General features: G+C 38.2%; 1 protein-coding gene across 6 annotated transcripts in view; it reads right to left on the reverse strand.

The window, feature by feature from the left end:
- The window catches only part of slc4a4a (solute carrier family 4 member 4a), a 44,067-nt gene that overhangs the window by 16,325 nt on the left and 8,852 nt on the right, over positions 1–18,890 (reverse strand). For 4 of the 6 annotated variants that reach the window (XM_086077220.1, XM_086077222.1, XM_086077221.1 and 1 more), the window contains exons 4-7: positions 12,122–12,292; positions 5,848–5,983; positions 3,880–4,040; positions 916–1,095 (exon numbers count right to left, since the gene is read on the reverse strand). In XM_086077220.1, coding sequence (XP_085933346.1) covers positions 916–1,095; positions 3,880–4,040; positions 5,848–5,983; positions 12,122–12,292 — 648 coding nt within the window. The remainder of the gene's footprint in view (positions 1–915; positions 1,096–3,879; positions 4,041–5,847; positions 5,984–12,121; positions 12,293–18,890) is intronic. The other 2 variants (XM_086077223.1, XM_086077225.1) reach the window with 1 other exon arrangement.

Raw genomic sequence — 18,890 nt, forward strand, 5'->3', positions numbered from 1 at the left:
TGACAGCTCATCCTGCCTACTAAACATTCCAAAGTCGACGAGTTACAAATTAACACATTAAAAGCTACTCAATGTAAACAGTTAGAAACACATACAGTGGTACCTCGACTTGCAAATGACCTGACTGATGGATTAATTGAGGAGTAATATAATTAGTGATTACTAGACCTCCAATTACATTTTAAAAAATTCTGTTGATGTGATCGAATTTTTTTTTTCCCATTTCATTGAAATTTTACAATGAAGGAACTTTGAAAAATAAAAAAATTCTACATTCTCTCTAACTTTGTCTATGTAAAGTCTGCTAGCTTAATGCTAACACAGAATGCAAAACGCAATAGCTAGCATTGACATTTGAAGTAATTACAAAGCTTTAAAAAAAAAAACACATTCAGACAGCAAACAGGAATGCTATTCGTGGATTGCGCAACACCAATTGAAAAAAGGCATGAAATGATGACGTACAAACTAGTCAAATTTTTTATATTCTTTTAGATAATGCTTTTACTGTATGTTTTTAAAAAGTGCAATACCGTAGTTATTGTTGTTTTTTTACATGCTCAACCAAATTTTGTAAGTGTTTTGGGGGGGTAGTGTTTTATTCCATTTGTGAGTCACGGTACCATTGTATGTCAAGATGAATTCAATTATTAAAGGTGTTCATTTGTCAGGTTTAAAAATCAAGTATAAAACAAATGTTAAAAGTTAGTCTGTAAGTTAGTGTAAAAAAAAGTTTTTAAAGTGCAACTTCCATGACTAAGCAGAGCTTTTAGGTGCCTTGATAGTCATTGCATTACTATGCGTACTGCATATATAGTATATACAGTATATGGTATGGTGATCCTGAGTGGCTTTTAAACAACGTCAAGAGGACCCCGGTGGAGACTGCAGCAAACTGGCACGAGTGAGTATTACCATTCTCCTGGTTGGAAAAGAGCCTACTTGCGCTGGAGACCGTCTTGCCGATGTCGGCCAGCGAGCGCAGGTTGGACTTCTTGGTCTGGTGGCGATGCTTGCGCAGCAGCGTGTACATCACCTTGTCCTTCAGCTCCGTCTTCAGCTGGCCGCTCTCGATCTGGTTGTCCGTGATTAGCTCTGAAAAAAAGAGGCTCATATTATGGTTATGGAAAAAGAGTGTCATGAAGCGATGATGCCCACACTCCCCTCTAAAAAGAAATAATAAAATTGCTATTGTCATAAAGTCATAATTCTAACAGATTACAGTAGTAATTATGAACTCCCCAAAAACCCTCTCCCAGTTTTTTTTTTTAACAGAGAATACTTTTTATTTTAATTTGTAATTTTACAACAATAAATATCATTGGGGGGAAAGTAGTCATTTCTTACAGAATTATACTCATATTACAAGATTGTTTTTGTAATATAAAAAAAAAAATGTTTTCTACAAGAACAAAAGTGCAAGTGAAGTGTTTGAAAACATATTTGTAAGAAAGAAAATTAGTAAAATATGGTATTATTGTAAAAAGAGTAATTCTACGGTAATTTGAGAAAAACGTCACAATGATGCCAGAAGAAAGCTTTTACAATATATATATTAAATAAATAAAAGCATAAATTATTATATTTTGTAGTTATAAATCCATAACATTTTCCAAGAAAATTCAACAACAAAATTTTAAGGTCATAAATTTGGAATTTCACAAGGAATCAAATCTGTATTTTTTTTTACGAAAATTTTGTTATTGTAGTTTTTCCAGGTATAAATTTGTAATATTACAACAACAAAATATAAAAAATTTTAAGGAACTAAGGTTTTAATATTTCACAAGAAAGTTTCAATGAGAGGTCCATAAATAATACTTTTTTTTTTTAAGTGCCATGTTTAAAAGGATGAAATGATTACATTACAAGACACTATGTTGCAATTACACCAGAACAAATATTTTAAGAGAAAATCCCATCCTAACTTTTAATGGACTTGAGTTCTAATATTACAATGAAAAAATATGTAATTTAAACATGTAATATGATTGTTCAAGTTTTAATATACTAAGATCAGAACACTGGATGAGAATAAAGTTGCAATATTACAAGACAAACTTTCATCAGGATTTACGATCGCAATTTCGTGCAGACTGAAACGATTCACAGCCAACACGAGCAGTGTGTGACCACGCAAAGTGTTAATTGCAATTAGTGTGTCGTTTTTTGTGTTTTTCGCCTTTGTGACATGACACATCAATCAAAAGACGTATCCGATTTTGAAACGCTGACAGAAAGAAAGGAGCGAAGCCTCAGGGCAAGGGGGGGTCACAGGCTACTGTGGTTAATGGGCTCAAAGCAAGAGGCCCATGCAGTGCACTCAATTACTTCACATTAATCACTGCTAGTAGTAACTCTTCCTCCTTTCTTGCTCCCTCATGCAAGTTCGGGTAGTGGCGTGAGAGGACGTCATCTTCTCCTCAAACCACAAAGTTATTGCCGGGTTTACGACCATAACGAGACCTTCGCTGGCCTCTTACGACAAAAAGAAAGTGTGCACCAAATGCTTGAATGCTGCACGAACCGGCGAGTTGTGGACAAACTCAAAAGCTCTTTCACTTGACGGACATGTATTGTGGAATCGCCTGACTTAGCGTTACATAACATTATGTTACATTGCATAATGGCAAATGTTGCTGCGTTACATAACATGCATTCATTTGTTACATGGCATTATGTTAAATTGTGTAATGTTCAGCCAAGTTACGTTGCAGTTCTGTTATGCTGCATTTGAGGAAAGTGGGAAGTTGGACTTGCGTGTACGGGAACGCCCCCTTAAACTCGGAAATCCCGCTTGCGAAGTCGGGGGGGGAAAAGTACTCCGGCTACAATGTGACGTCACTCTACAATGGCGAGTCGGCGACTCCTTTGGAAACACACAATTAACTCCAGTATAAAACTTTCTCCATTCATAAATATTCAACATAAGTTCACGCAACACAACGTGGGTGACAGTTTGCAGCAATCTCCCTGCAGGAAATTATACGGTGAACTACTGAACTGTATGGAATGCTTATGAAATAAGATAAAAACAATAAATGAAGCAAAATTGCGAGAAGGCAAGTGTGCTGGAGGTCAAAGTGCGTTTTGAGGACCGCCATTTTGGTTGTTTACTTTCGCCGCCAACGCTTTCAGGTCGGAACTGGGAAAAACTAAGTGGGATAAGTCCAACTTCCGACCTTCCTCTAATGCAGCATAACAATTATTTGTATTACGCTTATATTTATTTACTCCGTTTTGTTTAGTTATGTAATGTTGTTACAATATATTGTGTTATGCTGCATGAAGTTGCACTGCGTTGTGTCACATGGCATTGTTAATTTATGTTACACATTATGCTGTGTTACATTACATTAAGTTATGTTACAGTTAATTACATTACATGAAGTTATTTTACATTACATGAAGTTATGTAACATTTAGTTACTTATGTTGAGTTGCATTGTTACACTGTTAATTAAGCTGCATTATGTTTCATTTTTTACGTTACATGCCATGAAGTTACATTATGATCGTGTTTCGTTTCGTTAAGTTGAGTTATGTTACACTTAATTATGTAATGGCTTGTTACGATACATTTAGTTAAGTTACATTTAGTTATGTTACCTTAGCTACATAAGGTGCATCACATTTAATTACGTTCCTTTTAGTTAAGTTGTTAAATTGCATAGCTGTGTCGTGTTATGTTGTACTGTCACATTACCATATGTTACCTCACGTTACATTGCGGTGTTGTGTTAACTTGAGATTATTATCTGTTAAATTGCATTAGGCTATGTTATGTCAGATTATGTTACGTTACATTAGGTTGCTTTACGTTTGTTGGGCGTATAGGTGTGTACCTCACGTTGTGACCAGCGAGTGTCAACTACTCACCAACCACCTGAGGCAAGGTGGACGCCTCCAGGTCCAGCATGATGGTGCCTTTCTCGATGCAGGTGCGCAGCTCAAACAGGCTGTGCAGGGACAAGGTGGCCACGTGAGGTTTGCTCCAGCGCTCGCCGCCTTTCTCCACCTTTTCCTCAAATTTGATCCACCTGGATGGACACATCACAATATAAATTGTTCATCTTGCACAGTGCAAGATCCAGAAAGTTATGCTTGGAAAAACACTTGGATGAACTGAACTGAATGGTGTCACTATATTGCATTTTTTTTTTTAGATATTTCAGTTTTAATGAGTGCTTTAATAAGTTAAAATGTGTTTAAAGCATGTCGGAAGGGTACAACTATTCTATATACTCTTTTCAGTCCCTTTAATAGTAATCTTTTTTTTTTTTTAGATGGGGAAAAACAACATCAAATGGTTTCTATTAAAACATTTTTTATTTTTTTTAAACAGGCCCCAAGTATCTGTGTTGTATTAGCTCCACATTGGCCGTGAGTTACAAGTTGCATGTGAAGCCCAGCCAGCTAGCAACAGCCTTTTGTGCATCCATTCGGGAGCGTACTTGATCCCCATGCACATATTTATGCAAGAGGGAAAGAAAAAAAAGAAAAAAAATTGTCATTATAAACTGTTTTTCAAGTTCCGTGATTTTTAGCAATGTTTGCCTACTTGCACTTCTTTGTACACAGTGAGAATAATGTCATATAGTATTTTATTTTTATTTTATTTATTTTTTTATTTTTTTTTGTTAGGTTGCATTTAGTTAGTTTAGGAGGTAAGTTACTACTACCGGTATTTGTATTGAACTAACTCGTATTGACACTTGTGACAATTAACAAGATGAAAAAAAAATTGTGCTGTTAAAAGTTTTAAAGCGAAGGAGTAATTCCTGAGTTAAAGCTTTAACTCCAGAGTTGAATGCAGATTTAAAGCTTTCATTTTGACAGCACAAAAAAAAATATAATAATGCTCGGCAGAGAGCCTGCCGCCATTCTACGTTATTACGCACCGAATGCGTTGCAACGTAAATAACAATGGCGGCGTAAGTCCAAATAAAGTTTCTACAAAACGCATTAAGCTGGAAATTATTTTTGAAAAATTTATCTCATCGTTATGCTATTAACAACCAAATAAATAATATAGAGAAAACTTGTCATTACAGTCGGGGTTCCTTTTGAGAATGTTAAGAAAAAAACGTTTTAAAAGGATGGCCACAGTTTGACCATTGAACGGGTTTTATTTCTATAACCAACAGTCATCACTTGTTAAAAAAGTTCAGTTTAATGGAGTTAGTAATATTTTTACTGTTGATAAAATGAGAAATTTGTAGGTCAACATCACTACAAAGTGCCCTCATCGGAATGGCTCGGTCATAATGAAAATGTAGCAGAACAATGAAACTATGAAAATGTTTTTGTATCATGACGTGATTTCACTCGGGCTGAACGATATTTTAAAAAACTATCAAATTGCAAAATTCAGTTTTATGTGTGATTATTATTTCCAAGGTCCTCTTCCGGTATATTTGATTAACAAATGTGACCAATAAATTAATCTGCATTACAATAAACTATATCATATTTATTATACATCATTTTTGGGGGCAAATAGGTTAGACTTGCAGTATTTTAAGTGTTCACAAAATTCTGCCAAGTTGTAAACATACAGTGCAAATCAGTCATGAAACGATATGTAAAGGTGGACTGCACTTCTTAAGCAGTGAACAAAGCTGGACACTATAAAATTAATCAAATATATAAATTTGGATTTGTTTCCAAATTGCAGCCTTTACGATTCTAAAATTGCTTTCTACGAAATTGCGATATCCATCCCTACTTTTTATACGGCATTACTTGGCCTCCCCTGCTCATCCTCACCTGGGACCTCCCGGAGAGGACCCAACAACACCAGTCTGCATCTCCCCCCACCCCCGTCTGCCCCCCCGCCGCCCTTACCTGGCCGTCTCCTTCCACTCCATCTCCTGGCCGTCCACCGACAGCAGCTCGTCCAGCTCGGTGAAGAGCTGCGGGGGTGGCGGGCCGTCATCGTCCTCCCCGAGGATGAAGCGGATCCTCTCGGCGGCCGGCGAAACTGCGGAGACGGGGAAGATACTCCGTGTCAAAGGGCGGCGCGGGGCCTCGGGCTCGGACTCGGGGGGAGGCGGCGGAGGAGGCGGCAGCGTAGGTATGATCACCATGGCCACCTCCTCGCCCTTTTCCTCCGCTTCCTCTTCTTTCTCCTCCTGGTTGTTATTATTGTTGGACATGTTTTTAGAAATAAGTAAAGCCCCTCCCCTTTATCCTGAGGTTTGATTCTTCAGGTGCGAGTCACAAGCAGAGCCCTCATGAGAGACCCTGGAAGTGACAGAGCCTCTCAGCCCGCTTTGTGAAACAGGTAGGAGGAGGAGGGGGAGAGTTTTTGTGGCTAAACGGCATCGGTGCCAGCGTACCCCCCTCGCTGTTGGCCATTGGCTTGGCCGGCTGCCCCCGGGAGCCCCTCGGTAACAATTAGGAAGGGCTTCGCAAACTGGCCCATTCTTCAGGCTTCCTCTCCTCCTCCCGGCTCGTTCTCATTTGAATATTTAGCAAAAGAAGGACAAGGTGAAAACTCAATGGGGTCGCAGGTGATGAATCGTTTTCATGAACTCGATTGGGTGTCCGTAAACACTTGCGCGAGAGTCACAAAAAGATCTGATGACTGTTAACTGTACATAAAAGTCTCGACACCGTAACCTAAGTTTGAGCTCTAGTATGATCCAAAATCAATGTAAGGACCACATTGATTTTGACTGAGAGCTTGACGATTGGGTTGCGAGTGAGAGATGTGGAAATCAATATGGTTCTTACAATCACACAACAATAAATCAGCAATAAGTTGAAGACGATTAGAATCGAGGCCAGTGAAGAACAAGAATCCACCAATGTCATCTTTTAGTACTGCTATGTCAGCACTTTTATTTCTAGCATAATGCAAAATCAAAATGGCTCCGTCCTTGACATTTCATCAACTATTTTAGCAGAATTGGGGAAGGTACAGGTAGACGCCACTAAGACACAGACCTAGAACACCTGTCAAATGAAAAGTACTGAAAATTATTCCAAAAAAAAAATTACCTCCTTGGGTCTTTAAAGGGTCCAAATCAAAAGGGTTCTTGCAGTTACATTAGCAATAATCCCTGAAAGTTTGACGATCAGTTGGGAATTGAGACAACCATACAAATTGAAACCCTTCACAGTAATGTTTAAGATACGTAAATCTAAAAACCATGATGGACGTATTTCTGAATGGATGCTCCCCTAGCAGATCTAAATTGATTTTGTAACTTTAAAAACATATTACTATATTGGGTAAATCTCAAAGTTAAAAGCCAGGACTCTCTAATGCTACACAAACAACATTCATTGTATGCATTGTATTATTTTCTCTTTAGACACAAATTTGCTGCACGTAGCTGCTTCTTTTCTGCCGTGATGCACTTCATGACAGATTTCTGTTAAATGTGTACTGCACCACCTACAGTAATCAATTATTCCTTGTGTTTCACAACTCTACATTTCACATTAGCTTAGCAGTTAGCATGGCTTCTCCTGATATCTTTTTTTTTCATGTGGTAACGACACTTATCAGAGGTGTAGCTTATTTGCCACCATGCAGGCAAGAAGGGCCATCATGGTAGGTCGGTGTTTAGCCACGATAGCTAGCTAACCGCAGCTTGTGTGGCGCAATTTAGCTTAGCGCCTGGCACATCCCCAGAGGTTCCCGAGCAGCTGGTAAAGTGGGGAGATTTGTTTTACTGTATCGCACGTATACAGCGTAACCTGATTGTTTCGTTTACCTCAACTAAATCTTGGATTGAAAGAGGTTAAATTTAAAAAAGTGACGATCAGTTGATTCATTTGATGAGTAGAAAGAAGGCACTCTAAAGCAAGCCTCGCCGGCACGACGTCCTGTCCACAAACTGGCTGGCACGTCGTAATTTTTATATTTATTTTTTTACCCTGCTCTTCGACTTTCTCTCTGTGATGTGCACGCACTTACGGTCGACAACGAGGCACTCTGAAGCAGCCATACCAGCCCCACATGCTAGCTGCGAAAATCAGTTGGGGGGGGGGGTGGTTGGATTTGGGTGGATCCCCTCCTCGTAATTCTACCTTTCTCTGTATGACTCACGCCCAACAACGAGGCACTCTAAGAAAAAGGACGATAATAAGAAAGATGCATTTTTGGGGCATAGGCATAGCTAGCTAGCTGACTGGCCATGGCAAATGCGTTGAATAGCCACCATTGCGAAGGAAGTCATTCAGGTTCAATATAGGGGGGGGCGGGCGGCTAACTGGTAATATAATGTTTGATTGGAATACCTTGAGGAGCCCTCATAGGCATCCATGAGAAAATGAGGCAGCAAAGAGCCCGGGGTGCTAAGAGGCACAGTGTTACTGTCCCACTCTAGCAGTTGCTAAGAGCGAGCTGGACGGGGGGGGGGGGGGTACGAAGTGGTGGTTGAGGAGGGTGAGATCCAGGGCAGGGTGAAAGCAAAGAGGGGTGAGAGCACAAGCACCGAGAGGCGGAGGGGATAGAAATGAAAATCCCATCGCTCAAACGCAATTTCAAAGGCGTGTGTGCGCTCTCGCCGAGAGCCACTGGGCGCACACAAAGAGCACTTTGTCCCGGGCAGCGAGGCATCATGGGATACGAGATGCAGGGGAGAATGGCCCCGCCGATGCCGAGCTTTAGCCAAAAGGCCCCGTTTGCTCTCGACATGCATCCTACACAAAATAGCTGCCCCAATCTCAGCCGACTCTTCGGCGAAACGACGACGGGCAATCGGAAAAATTCACACTGTGCACTTACTGTAAATTCGTATCTCCTTTTTTTTTGACAAGTTCGTGGGAAATATTGATAGGCTGCTTAAATTGATCCTTTTCCAATAATGCGAAATCAGTTTTTATACGATTACTTGATTAATCAAAGAGCTAATCGGTAGAATATTTGATACTACAAATACTCCACAGCTGTATTAGTATACTCGCTGAGTTCTAAATCATAGTTCCACGTCTATGCAGTTTGGCAAAACTACAAGGTGCTCTCAGATTCGTATCATCTTGTTCAAGACGAGCACATGGGAAACGTTACCGTCACAAAGTCCCGCATTCAGTATGCAGGCCAGCGAGCAGAACAGGCTTGAATACGGAGGGACACCCCAAGGGAGACTCACTGAGAGCTAAGCCCGCCGAGTTCTACTTTGGTACGCAGATACTACAGAGGGACTGTTTCAAAGTGGAGTCGCGAAAAGTTTGTGAGAGCCAGGGAATAAAATCACAAGTTACGAGAAAGAAGTTGTACTTGAACAATAAAGTTGGAATATTCTTATAAAAAAAAAAAGTTGTCTTTTTAGTTACATATGCCCAGTAAATAAAATAAAGTCATTATTTTATAAGAAAAAAGACGGCTTGCTGCAAGAATAAAATCATATTACGAACACAACACGAAAATAACGTCGTAAAATAGTGAGACAAAATACTTTACTTTAGGAGGATAAAGTCAGAATGTAAAAACAAAGCAAAAAGCAATTTTATGAGAAAAATGAAAAGAAAAAAAATACCAGTACTGTATAACACATATTATGAGAAAAGAATGATACTTTTATGAGAATAAAGTCATAGGATAGATAAAATTGTTTAATCTAAAGAAAGTAACATAACATGTCGCAATCTTTGGAGAAAAAAAGTTAATAGTTATGAGAATAAAGTTATAATTTTATGACCATAAAAAGGATGTTTTATCACGAGAATAATGTAGTAAGTTCTACAAAAAAATAAGTTGTAATATAATACATTGAGTATATTACAAGAAAATACATGTATATTAGAAGAAAACAAACAGAAAACAAAAAATGTTACCAGAATAAATCTGACATAATAAGTTTCTCTCTCTCTTTAAAAAAAAAAAAAAAAAAATTACAGGAAGAAGAACAAATGAATCAAAAAGGGGCCTTATTGCAAGTTTGATCAATATTCAAGGACATTTTCTTTCTTTCCCCCCCCCCGTCTTGTAACAGCATTGAGGCTCACTGTTTATATTTCCTGTCAATAAATTGTTTGCGGGTAAAACAGTTATAGCTTGGACGGCCAAATGCCAAACGAGAGGAAACACGGCGACCTTTGCCTTGATCTCATTAACTTTGAAAGCCATCTCCATCCAACAATCAATCAGTTCTTTAAAAATGAACAACAAATTTGATTTCAAAACAAATAATGAAAGATTGGCTTTGGAACAGTGGCCAGTAAGAGTGCAGTTCTCTCTCTTTAGACTGCTACGTATAATATACGTATAGGTGTAATGCAATGAGGGGGGAAAAAGTCACAATATGAGGACAAAAAGTCATCTTTTAACAAGAATATATGGGGAAAAATATTTTAGGAGATTTAAATAATTTTACTACCAACTTTTTTTTTTTTTTTACAAGAATTAGAATAAAGTCATGATAGTTTATGAGAAAAGTTCATCTTATATGATAAAAAAAAAAAGTGCAAGGTGCAACAACATGTGACCCATACGACCAGTACGCAGCGCAGCCTGACGTTTGTTGACTTTTAACAACACGTGGTGACTTTCCTCACGCCTCACGCTGTTGGCATAAAAACAAAAAGCAGCGTCACCACCACCATCTTGTTCTTCGAAAGATGAGTACGCGCAATATCATATTACCAGAAAATTATATACTGCATAATACAGTATGCACACATACACAGTACATAATTTTTTGTGTGAATAAAGTCAAAATAATAGATTAAAAGTTGAAATTCAATGAAAATACAGTCCCAATTCTACGAGAGAGAGAGAGAAAAAAAACTTTACCAGTGTGAAAAATGTAAACAGTTAGCAAAATAAAATGGTAATCTCAAGAGTATAAAAAATCATGAGGAGAGAAAGTTTTGTAAAAAAAAAGTATTGTTAGCGGATAGCATAATTTGGAACTGTTACCAAATTGATAAAAAAAATGTTTTTTGTTTTTTCATGTTTTTCAAAAACATTCAAATACGGCTTATGCAACTATGCTATTATTAGGCTAAAAATATGGGAAAAAGTAGTAATTTTATCAGAGTAAAAATGTCAATTTAGATAATTTTACACTTTTACCAGAAAATGTAAATGAACATGCCACTTGTTGATAAAGACGCGAAAAATTGCACAAAGCCTTCTTTTTTTTTTTTTTATCATCGACCTCACTGGAAGCAAATCAGTCCCAAATAAATCAACGCTCCAAAGTCAACGTCAGCAAGCAGATGGGTCGTCTGTAATCTATTCTGTGATTGGATTTCTGTCCTGAAGAAAATCCCCAAACACACACACACACACATTAAGAGACATGTACACGTTGTCAAATCCAGTTGTTGTCACACCATGATGTGCAATCAGACACCATTTGCTCCAAATGGCCTCGAACGAGCGCTCCAGTCACAATGCAATCACGAAAGCAGATCGAAATCTCATGCGGAAAAGTGGCTTGATATCATTTGAATGTTAGCATTGGAGCTTGGCGTCATCTAGGAATTAAGTTGGCCATTTTTTCTTAACACTTTTCAGGATGTACAACAAAAGAATTTTAAAATCATCAGGGAATAAATTAGCTCAGTCGGCATGTACTCTTCCACGGTGGTGTGGCTTGGGTTTCTGTCAGGTCAACTCCATGCCAAGTCAACAAAGAATTTTTCTTGGATGAATGAATGATTTTATTTCTCAGAATAATCAATCTTTTTTAATTCATCATCTGATTAATCAGCATTGAAATGTTACTCTGCCATATATCAGAATCGGTCAAAAAAAAAAAAGAAAGAAGCCATATCGGTCGGAGCCTATTGCACACATATAGAAATATTTTCCACTTTTAACTTGACCCAACCTAACCTTGCCGCCCTCTTGCCTCTACAACAGAACGTCCAAACATCCCGACTGTGCCCGAGGCCCAAACGCTGGACTCTCAAGCCAACAAAGCAACGCAGACCAACACGTGCAGCTGGAAACACAACACGTACGCAGTGGAGCCGGCAGACCAAGGGCGAGAACCCCCTCCAGCCCCCCCGCATCCTCGGGAGATCCGAGAGGCCATTACCGCGAGCGCTCGCTCTTGTCGACTCATCAGTCAGCGGGACACAAAAAGTGGACTCAGCGACAACGGCCGGGGACGGACGCGAGGCTTGATGTGTTTTGACGCGTGCGGGAACTCACTGAGTGGCTTGAGGATGCTGTTGCCGGCCTCGTCGTTGTTCTCGTTGTCAGATCGGTCATTCTCCGACGGACGCTCTTTCCTGTCCTTGTGGCCGGGCGTTCGCCGACGGTGGTGCCGTCGACGCCGGTAGCTCTTGGGGACCCGCACGCCGATATAAACGGTGTGGTGACCTGAAGGCACAGAGGGGGAAAACGAGGTCAAAGAAGTGACCTCACTGAGGAGATTGTGAAATGTCAAGAGAATTGCAGTAATTTGCCAGGCTTCCACATTTGAGACATTGCAAATGGACTTGGAAGAGTGGACAAAAATGTCACTCGCAAATATTTCCTTGTGTTGAGTTCACATTCTGATGTGGCTCATAGAGAGTAAGAAAATGTACAGAGATAAAAAAATATATATATATTTATTTTTTTAAAGGCAGCGATAATGAGTGCAAAATGTTTTAATTTCATGAGAATAATTTTGTCCTATTTTTTGGGCCAGAATACATTTACGATGTTACGGCGAAAAGGTTGCAATACTATGCAACTCAAATTTAAGAGAGCACCATAAAAAACACAATTAAGTCATTGACTCTCAGCCATTTTTACTGAAGCAACCCCCTTCGCTCACAGCTGTTTTGCTGGAATTTGTCGGATTTTGCAAGGTCCACAGAATATTCTGTTCTATTGCTATAACAACATGGAACCTACCAAAAGAAACATTAGAGTCTCTTCTTTCATCAGGAAAAAAAAGTACACTTGTATCTGTTTCTATTTTGCAGCAGTTAGCATTAAAATATTTTAGTTTAGAACTGTGGGTAAATGAGCTTGTTTGCAACATGGGTGATCTCTTATACTCTGTTGCCACCTGCTGGCCATTTTTAAGCGACCTCTTCATGGCAGAAGCTGTATCAAAGCTCTAGCATTAAAAAATAAATAATTTAAAAAAAGTATAAATACGTTTTTGGGTTTGAATGAGACAAATAGAAATTACCACATAAAGTAATTAGATGTACAAAAACAAAGACCACAAAAAATATAAAAATAAAATAGTAACATAAAAAATGGAGTGGAAGTTATCACTTTGAGAATTATGTTGTACTTTTATGAAAATAAATATTCATATACAGTATAGTCATATTACAAAAAAAGTTGTAATGTTAATAGGAAACATTTTTGTCACATTAGGAGATTTTAATTTTATGATAATACATTTGTAATTTTACAAAAACAAAGTTTTGATATTACAGTAAAATAGTTGCAATTTTACGATAGTTATGTTGTATTTTTACAGGAATAAAGTTGTAACATGACAAAAAATAATTTATTTGTATTTTTATTTTATTAGAAAAAGTAGTAACATGAGGAGAATTTTATGAGAATACAGTACATTGTAACATTACAGTAAAATACAATTTTACAAGAATAAAGTTTCAACATTACAGAGAAAATAGTTTAAATTAAGTTCTAACTTAATGAAAAAAGTTAGTATTATGAGGTTGTTGTTTTTAATTTTACACAATTTTACAAGAATAGTTTTATTTAACAAAATACTTTATAAGGATAATTGTATAATATTATGAAGAAAGGTTAAATTTGTAATTTTACAAGAAATAATTTGCCACATTATGCGGAAAAAGATTTTCCAATAGTAAATAGTTGGAATTTTACAGGAATAATGTCACAATACTACAAGAGTGCAGTTCCTATTCAGGAAATAATGTCAGAATACCATAAAAAAGTATCGCTATTGTTGATAGTTTTCCACAAATGCCAAGAGGAAATGGAGTAAAACATGTTCCAAAAATAACCTTGACCGGCCTTGAGCGAGGAATATTCTCACGTGGCTCCCAACGAATGCGAGGGAGCCGAGCGTGGGCTCCATAGAGGTTACAGTACACTGTCAGTGCAAACATTTGGACTGGAAAAGAAATAGCACGTAATAGTGAAGCTGGGCTAAATAGCGGCTCGCCGCGCCGGCACCGGCACGGTTGCGGACGGCACAGCCACTTTTTACAGACGTCGCGTTCACCCTCATTAAAGCACAAAGAACAAACCTGTTTGCTCTAAGCATGCCACTTAAGTGGACTTGAATGCCAACGTGCCAACCAATAATATTTACTACAAATGGAACAGACATCTAGACACCATTGACGCTTGGCAATGTTTGGGCGTATACATTTTGTATGGAGAACGAGCCCTAGCGAGCCCTAGCGAGCCCTTGCCCACTTGAATGCAATTCAATGTCAACCCATAATATGTACAACAAATGGAACAGACAACTAGACAAAATTTTGTCCGAAGAACAACCCTAGCCTGAGCTACCCCTAACCCACTTGGATGCATTTTAATGCCAACCTGCCAACCCACAATATTTACAACAAATGGAACAGACAGGTTGAACTCTCAAATTGGCACTGTGTCGTTGAATACATTTCGTATGCCGTCTAACACTAACTGACCCTTATCACTTTTTAAGCACGGCTACAAGCCCTTTTCCCGCCTATAATTTATCAAGCACACACCAAAACCAGTCCAAAAATCTATCAAACAATTGAATAGTGTTTTTTTTAGTGTGAAAAACTGCTATTTGAACAGCTTTGTATAAGACAAATAGTTTAGGATTTTACAAGATTTTGAGGTGGTCAGAGACCCTTTAACCCACCAGAAAATATCTGCCCCTGCACTGAACAACAGCAGCTGAATCCCATCTCTACATTCAGAACCAAAACAGAAGCAATCTGCTGTAAGATGATCATCTTTAAAGCAGTTACTTGGAAATCATTCGAGTGATATGTTCACATTTCGGACCTTGACACAGAGCAGAAAGTGGAGGAAATTATTTCTGCTTGTAAAAATTAATTTATTCACCACTGTGTTATTAAGAGGAATGTTACTTGTTAAACTGTAAATATTTTTTTTCAAAAACTCTTCAGTATATAAAACAAATTCATTAGTAGCAAATGTCATTTTTACTTTATGTCACGAGCCACTTAAAAATGGAGGGAGGCCCACAAAATGGCCCCTGGGCCATAGTTTGGACACCACTGCCCTAAACACAACCAAAACCATAAGCATAACTGTTAACTAGAGATAGACCGATATGTTTTTTTCAGGGCCGGTACCAATGCTGATTATTAGTAGTCAGGGAGGCCGATAACCGATATTTGGAGCCGATAATCATTTTCAGTAAAAAAAAAAGAGGGTTGGGGGGGATATTGGTGTAATTTTTTTTAAAATACAAATGTCAATCTTGAATTTGTTGTAATGTTTTATAGCATTTTTTTTTTTATCCGAGACAATAGACATCCTTTTACATTTCTAGCAAAATGTATCAGCACGTCTTAAAAAGTTACATAGAAAATACTATAGCTCTCTATAGTTTTCTACAGAAAATTTTTTTTTTCTCCAAAATTAAAAAATACCTGAAATCTTAAACTTTCAAAAAAAAAAAAAAATTCACATTTCTAGTTTTAATGTCGAACAAAAACAAAGGAGTCAGGAACATTTCTTATAAAGTTAACAGAAAATTTTAATAAATAGTTCCCTGAGATTTTAATGGTTTTAGATTCATCTTTTATTGGCCGTCAGATTTTTTGTTTTGTTTGAAAAAAAAGGCTGATACAGATATTCGTCAAAATGCCCATTATCAGCGCTCCTGCCGATTATCCGTCTATCCTTACTCCTAACTTCAACCCATAACCAGTGATGGATAGACAAAATGGGCCATAAAAATGAAATTTTATGCAATTTTGAAATATATTAAGATACATTTTTAGATGAGCAGGATGAATAATAAAAAGTAACTGATTAGAAAACCTTTTTTAATCATATGCGCAAAATTCTTTACCCATGGACTTGTTAAAAGTTGTACAAGCCCAGTAGCTCCTCTTGTGGTGTGAAATCCAAGCTCAATGTGCAAAAAGGCCTTAAACACTTTTTAAGCATGCCACCAAAACCTAATGAACCTCTAACTAAACCCTAACCATATCTGAAATTAGTTTTTTTTTATTTTTTATCATTGGCTGAAGAAAAATTTAACACAGCCAAGACAACTGCAATTGGCCAAAACAAAAGACGATTGAGCTACAATACCCTTCACAATAAACAAAACAAAAGGCTCTATATGAGATTTCTTTCAAATGTTGTCTTTTGGAGCCACGTGCCTTACCACGAAGTGTCTCACCCTTGCCACGTCCCAAAAAAAAAAACAACAACAATGGTGGTCTTTTTGCACACAACGACAAGCATTATTCACTCCCACAACAATGCATTGTCTCAGAAGCCTTCGTGGAAATACAAGGGTTTAATCTTGTAACATCAATCTGTCCCTTTTCTAGTGATGCTCATTTGAGTCTCAGGTGAGCTGGAGCTTATCCTGGCTGACAGGCATACAATATACACAAACAATTATTCACACTCACTATAAGGATCATTTAGTTTCTTCAATGAAGAATAAATTCCAGATGTTCTATTAGGCTTTTTTTTTTTTCTACTTTAGTTTTTGATCTTCATGTGAGGGCACTGTGGCCCTTGGGCACAAAATGTGCCCGCCCCTGGTATAGCTGGAAAGTTTATGATGTTTCAGGGCTATATTTCAAGCCAGCATAGCCCGCACTCGGGCTGCTGACCGTGTGGCTTTGGTTTCAACAAGGATGGTACCTCGCTCTTGTTTATAGGACAACACCACATCACTCGATCAATGGAAGTCCCGCCTGCATACTGTACAGCATTACACTCCTGAAGTACACCTATTATGATAGGACACCCCAAAAAAAATGCACTGTTGACTCAGCACAACTCCAAAGTGAAAAAGCTCCATAGAACTACGGCGGTGTCACTTAAATGAATTTACATTACACAATAGAAATTGAATGTCCTTCTTGTATATTCGCTTGAATTGACTTGAGAGAAATCTCAGTCGGGAGCCAGGATTTGGTACATTTTGAGTACAGTTTGTCTTAAAATTCTCTATATTTTGCTTATGAATGTTAGTGAATATGTTAACTTATTTGAAGTTAACTGTTATTTGGGAATCTGCGGGTGCCAAACCACAATTATGTGGGGCTCAATTACACACGTGTGAATACAAAATAAGTCAAATTGAAAATGCCAACAAAGAAACACTACTTGTGCAGCCCACTCTGTGGGCACGACCAATCGACCTACACTTAATACAACTGTTACATCTATAAAGGTTGGTTGGTAATTAAAACATGGCTGAAAATTGTACATGGCTCAAGCGTTTTCACACCTTCGACCACAAAAAAGGGCTTCAACTCTTTAGCAATGTGTATGGCTTCGCTAGTGTTACCTTTCCAAGACTCTCAACTCCTTCACTCGTGCTAGCTCGTGCTAGTTTGTGCTAACACATGCAAGCGTCAATAAGTCAATCGCAAAACCGAATAACCGCAGCCAAAAAGAGCATTTTGTCCCATGCAGACAGATGTGCCAAATATAGGTCCAGAAAGTAAAAATCCTGCTTCTGTGCTCATTTACCTGCTAGGGAGCTAGCTAGCTAGCTAGCACCCATGGTGCTCGTTTACCTGCTAGGGAGCTAGCTAGCTAGCTAGCTAGCACTAGGGGCTAAAGCCAAACTGTGGCAGGGTTTTTACTTTTTGGACCTGGAATTGACACCTATGCATACAGAGCATACAAAATGGAGTATCTATGACGATATAAACCGTTTCTCAATATCAAGAATGCAGACTAGTCTCGTAAACTCTGCAAGTATGGTCTTCTTAAGAACATTCTTCCCCAGAACGCCACTTGTGAACATGAACTTGAAACGTGATTCCTCTCGTCAGCCATTTTGATAACAGCACAAAGTCACAAGCCAACAAACCAACGCATCTTTAGTTTAAGCTAGCAGACAAGCTCAACATTGGGGTGCAGTATTCCATATGCTCTTGGTTTATGAGTACTGTACTTTCAAATGGAACAGGACTTGGGCCACGACTGACGACGCTTCACGAGATCACAAGGGCATAAAAACAGACAAGAACACCAATTGAGAAATTAGCATAGCATTTTCAATTAGCATTAGCTTTGCACACTTTTTAATTGTGATTAAGGTTAAACAAGACCAAACGTGATTGCTCTCTATGGGAAAATTGTGTTTAGAAATTCAACGCGACTGTTAACGCAGATCAATGAGATAAGCAATAAAAGACGAGAAGGAGTAAACCAGGGAGTCGGAAAGGAAGATTTGCACCACGCCATAACAGCTTTGTGCGACTACTTCCTCTTCTTTCTCTCATTTGGAGAGCTGAATGAAGCCCATGCACCGGCCCTGGCAGGGAGGTTTGTTTAACGCGTTGGATTTCTGAGCGAAGGCAACGGCGAACACCCGTCGCCCGCGGCAACCGGCAGCGGGACTAGCCCGAGGATGATATTGGCAGGTAGCCACCGAACACGAAGGGCATGCAAATTATGTAAGCACAACTGTAAATATTATGCTTGTTTACTGGACACTGAACACATCATTAGACTTTGTTGTTTTTCAATTGTAAGATTGATGATTATCTCACTTTAATTTGTTTTTATTTCTTTCATCAACTTACTTATTGATTGAACTTCATGTTTATCTTACTATAATTTTTTTTTTTTAAAGGAACAGATTTTTATTTAATTTATTATACTGATTTCCATTTTTTATTTTATGTTTTAGTTTAGTTTATTTAATTAATTTTCAGCTTTTTTTTTGTGATTGATTTAATTTATCTCTCTTGGTGTTGCATAGCGACAAGCAAGAATATTAATGCTATTCCCTTAAATGGCCTTGTAA

The sequence above is a fragment of the Leptonotus elevatus genome, chromosome 5, assembly GCF_054856555.1.
Source record: "Leptonotus elevatus isolate MCC_2025b chromosome 5, RoL_Lele_1.0, whole genome shotgun sequence".
Classification (NCBI taxonomy): Eukaryota; Metazoa; Chordata; class Actinopteri; order Syngnathiformes; family Syngnathidae; genus Leptonotus; species Leptonotus elevatus.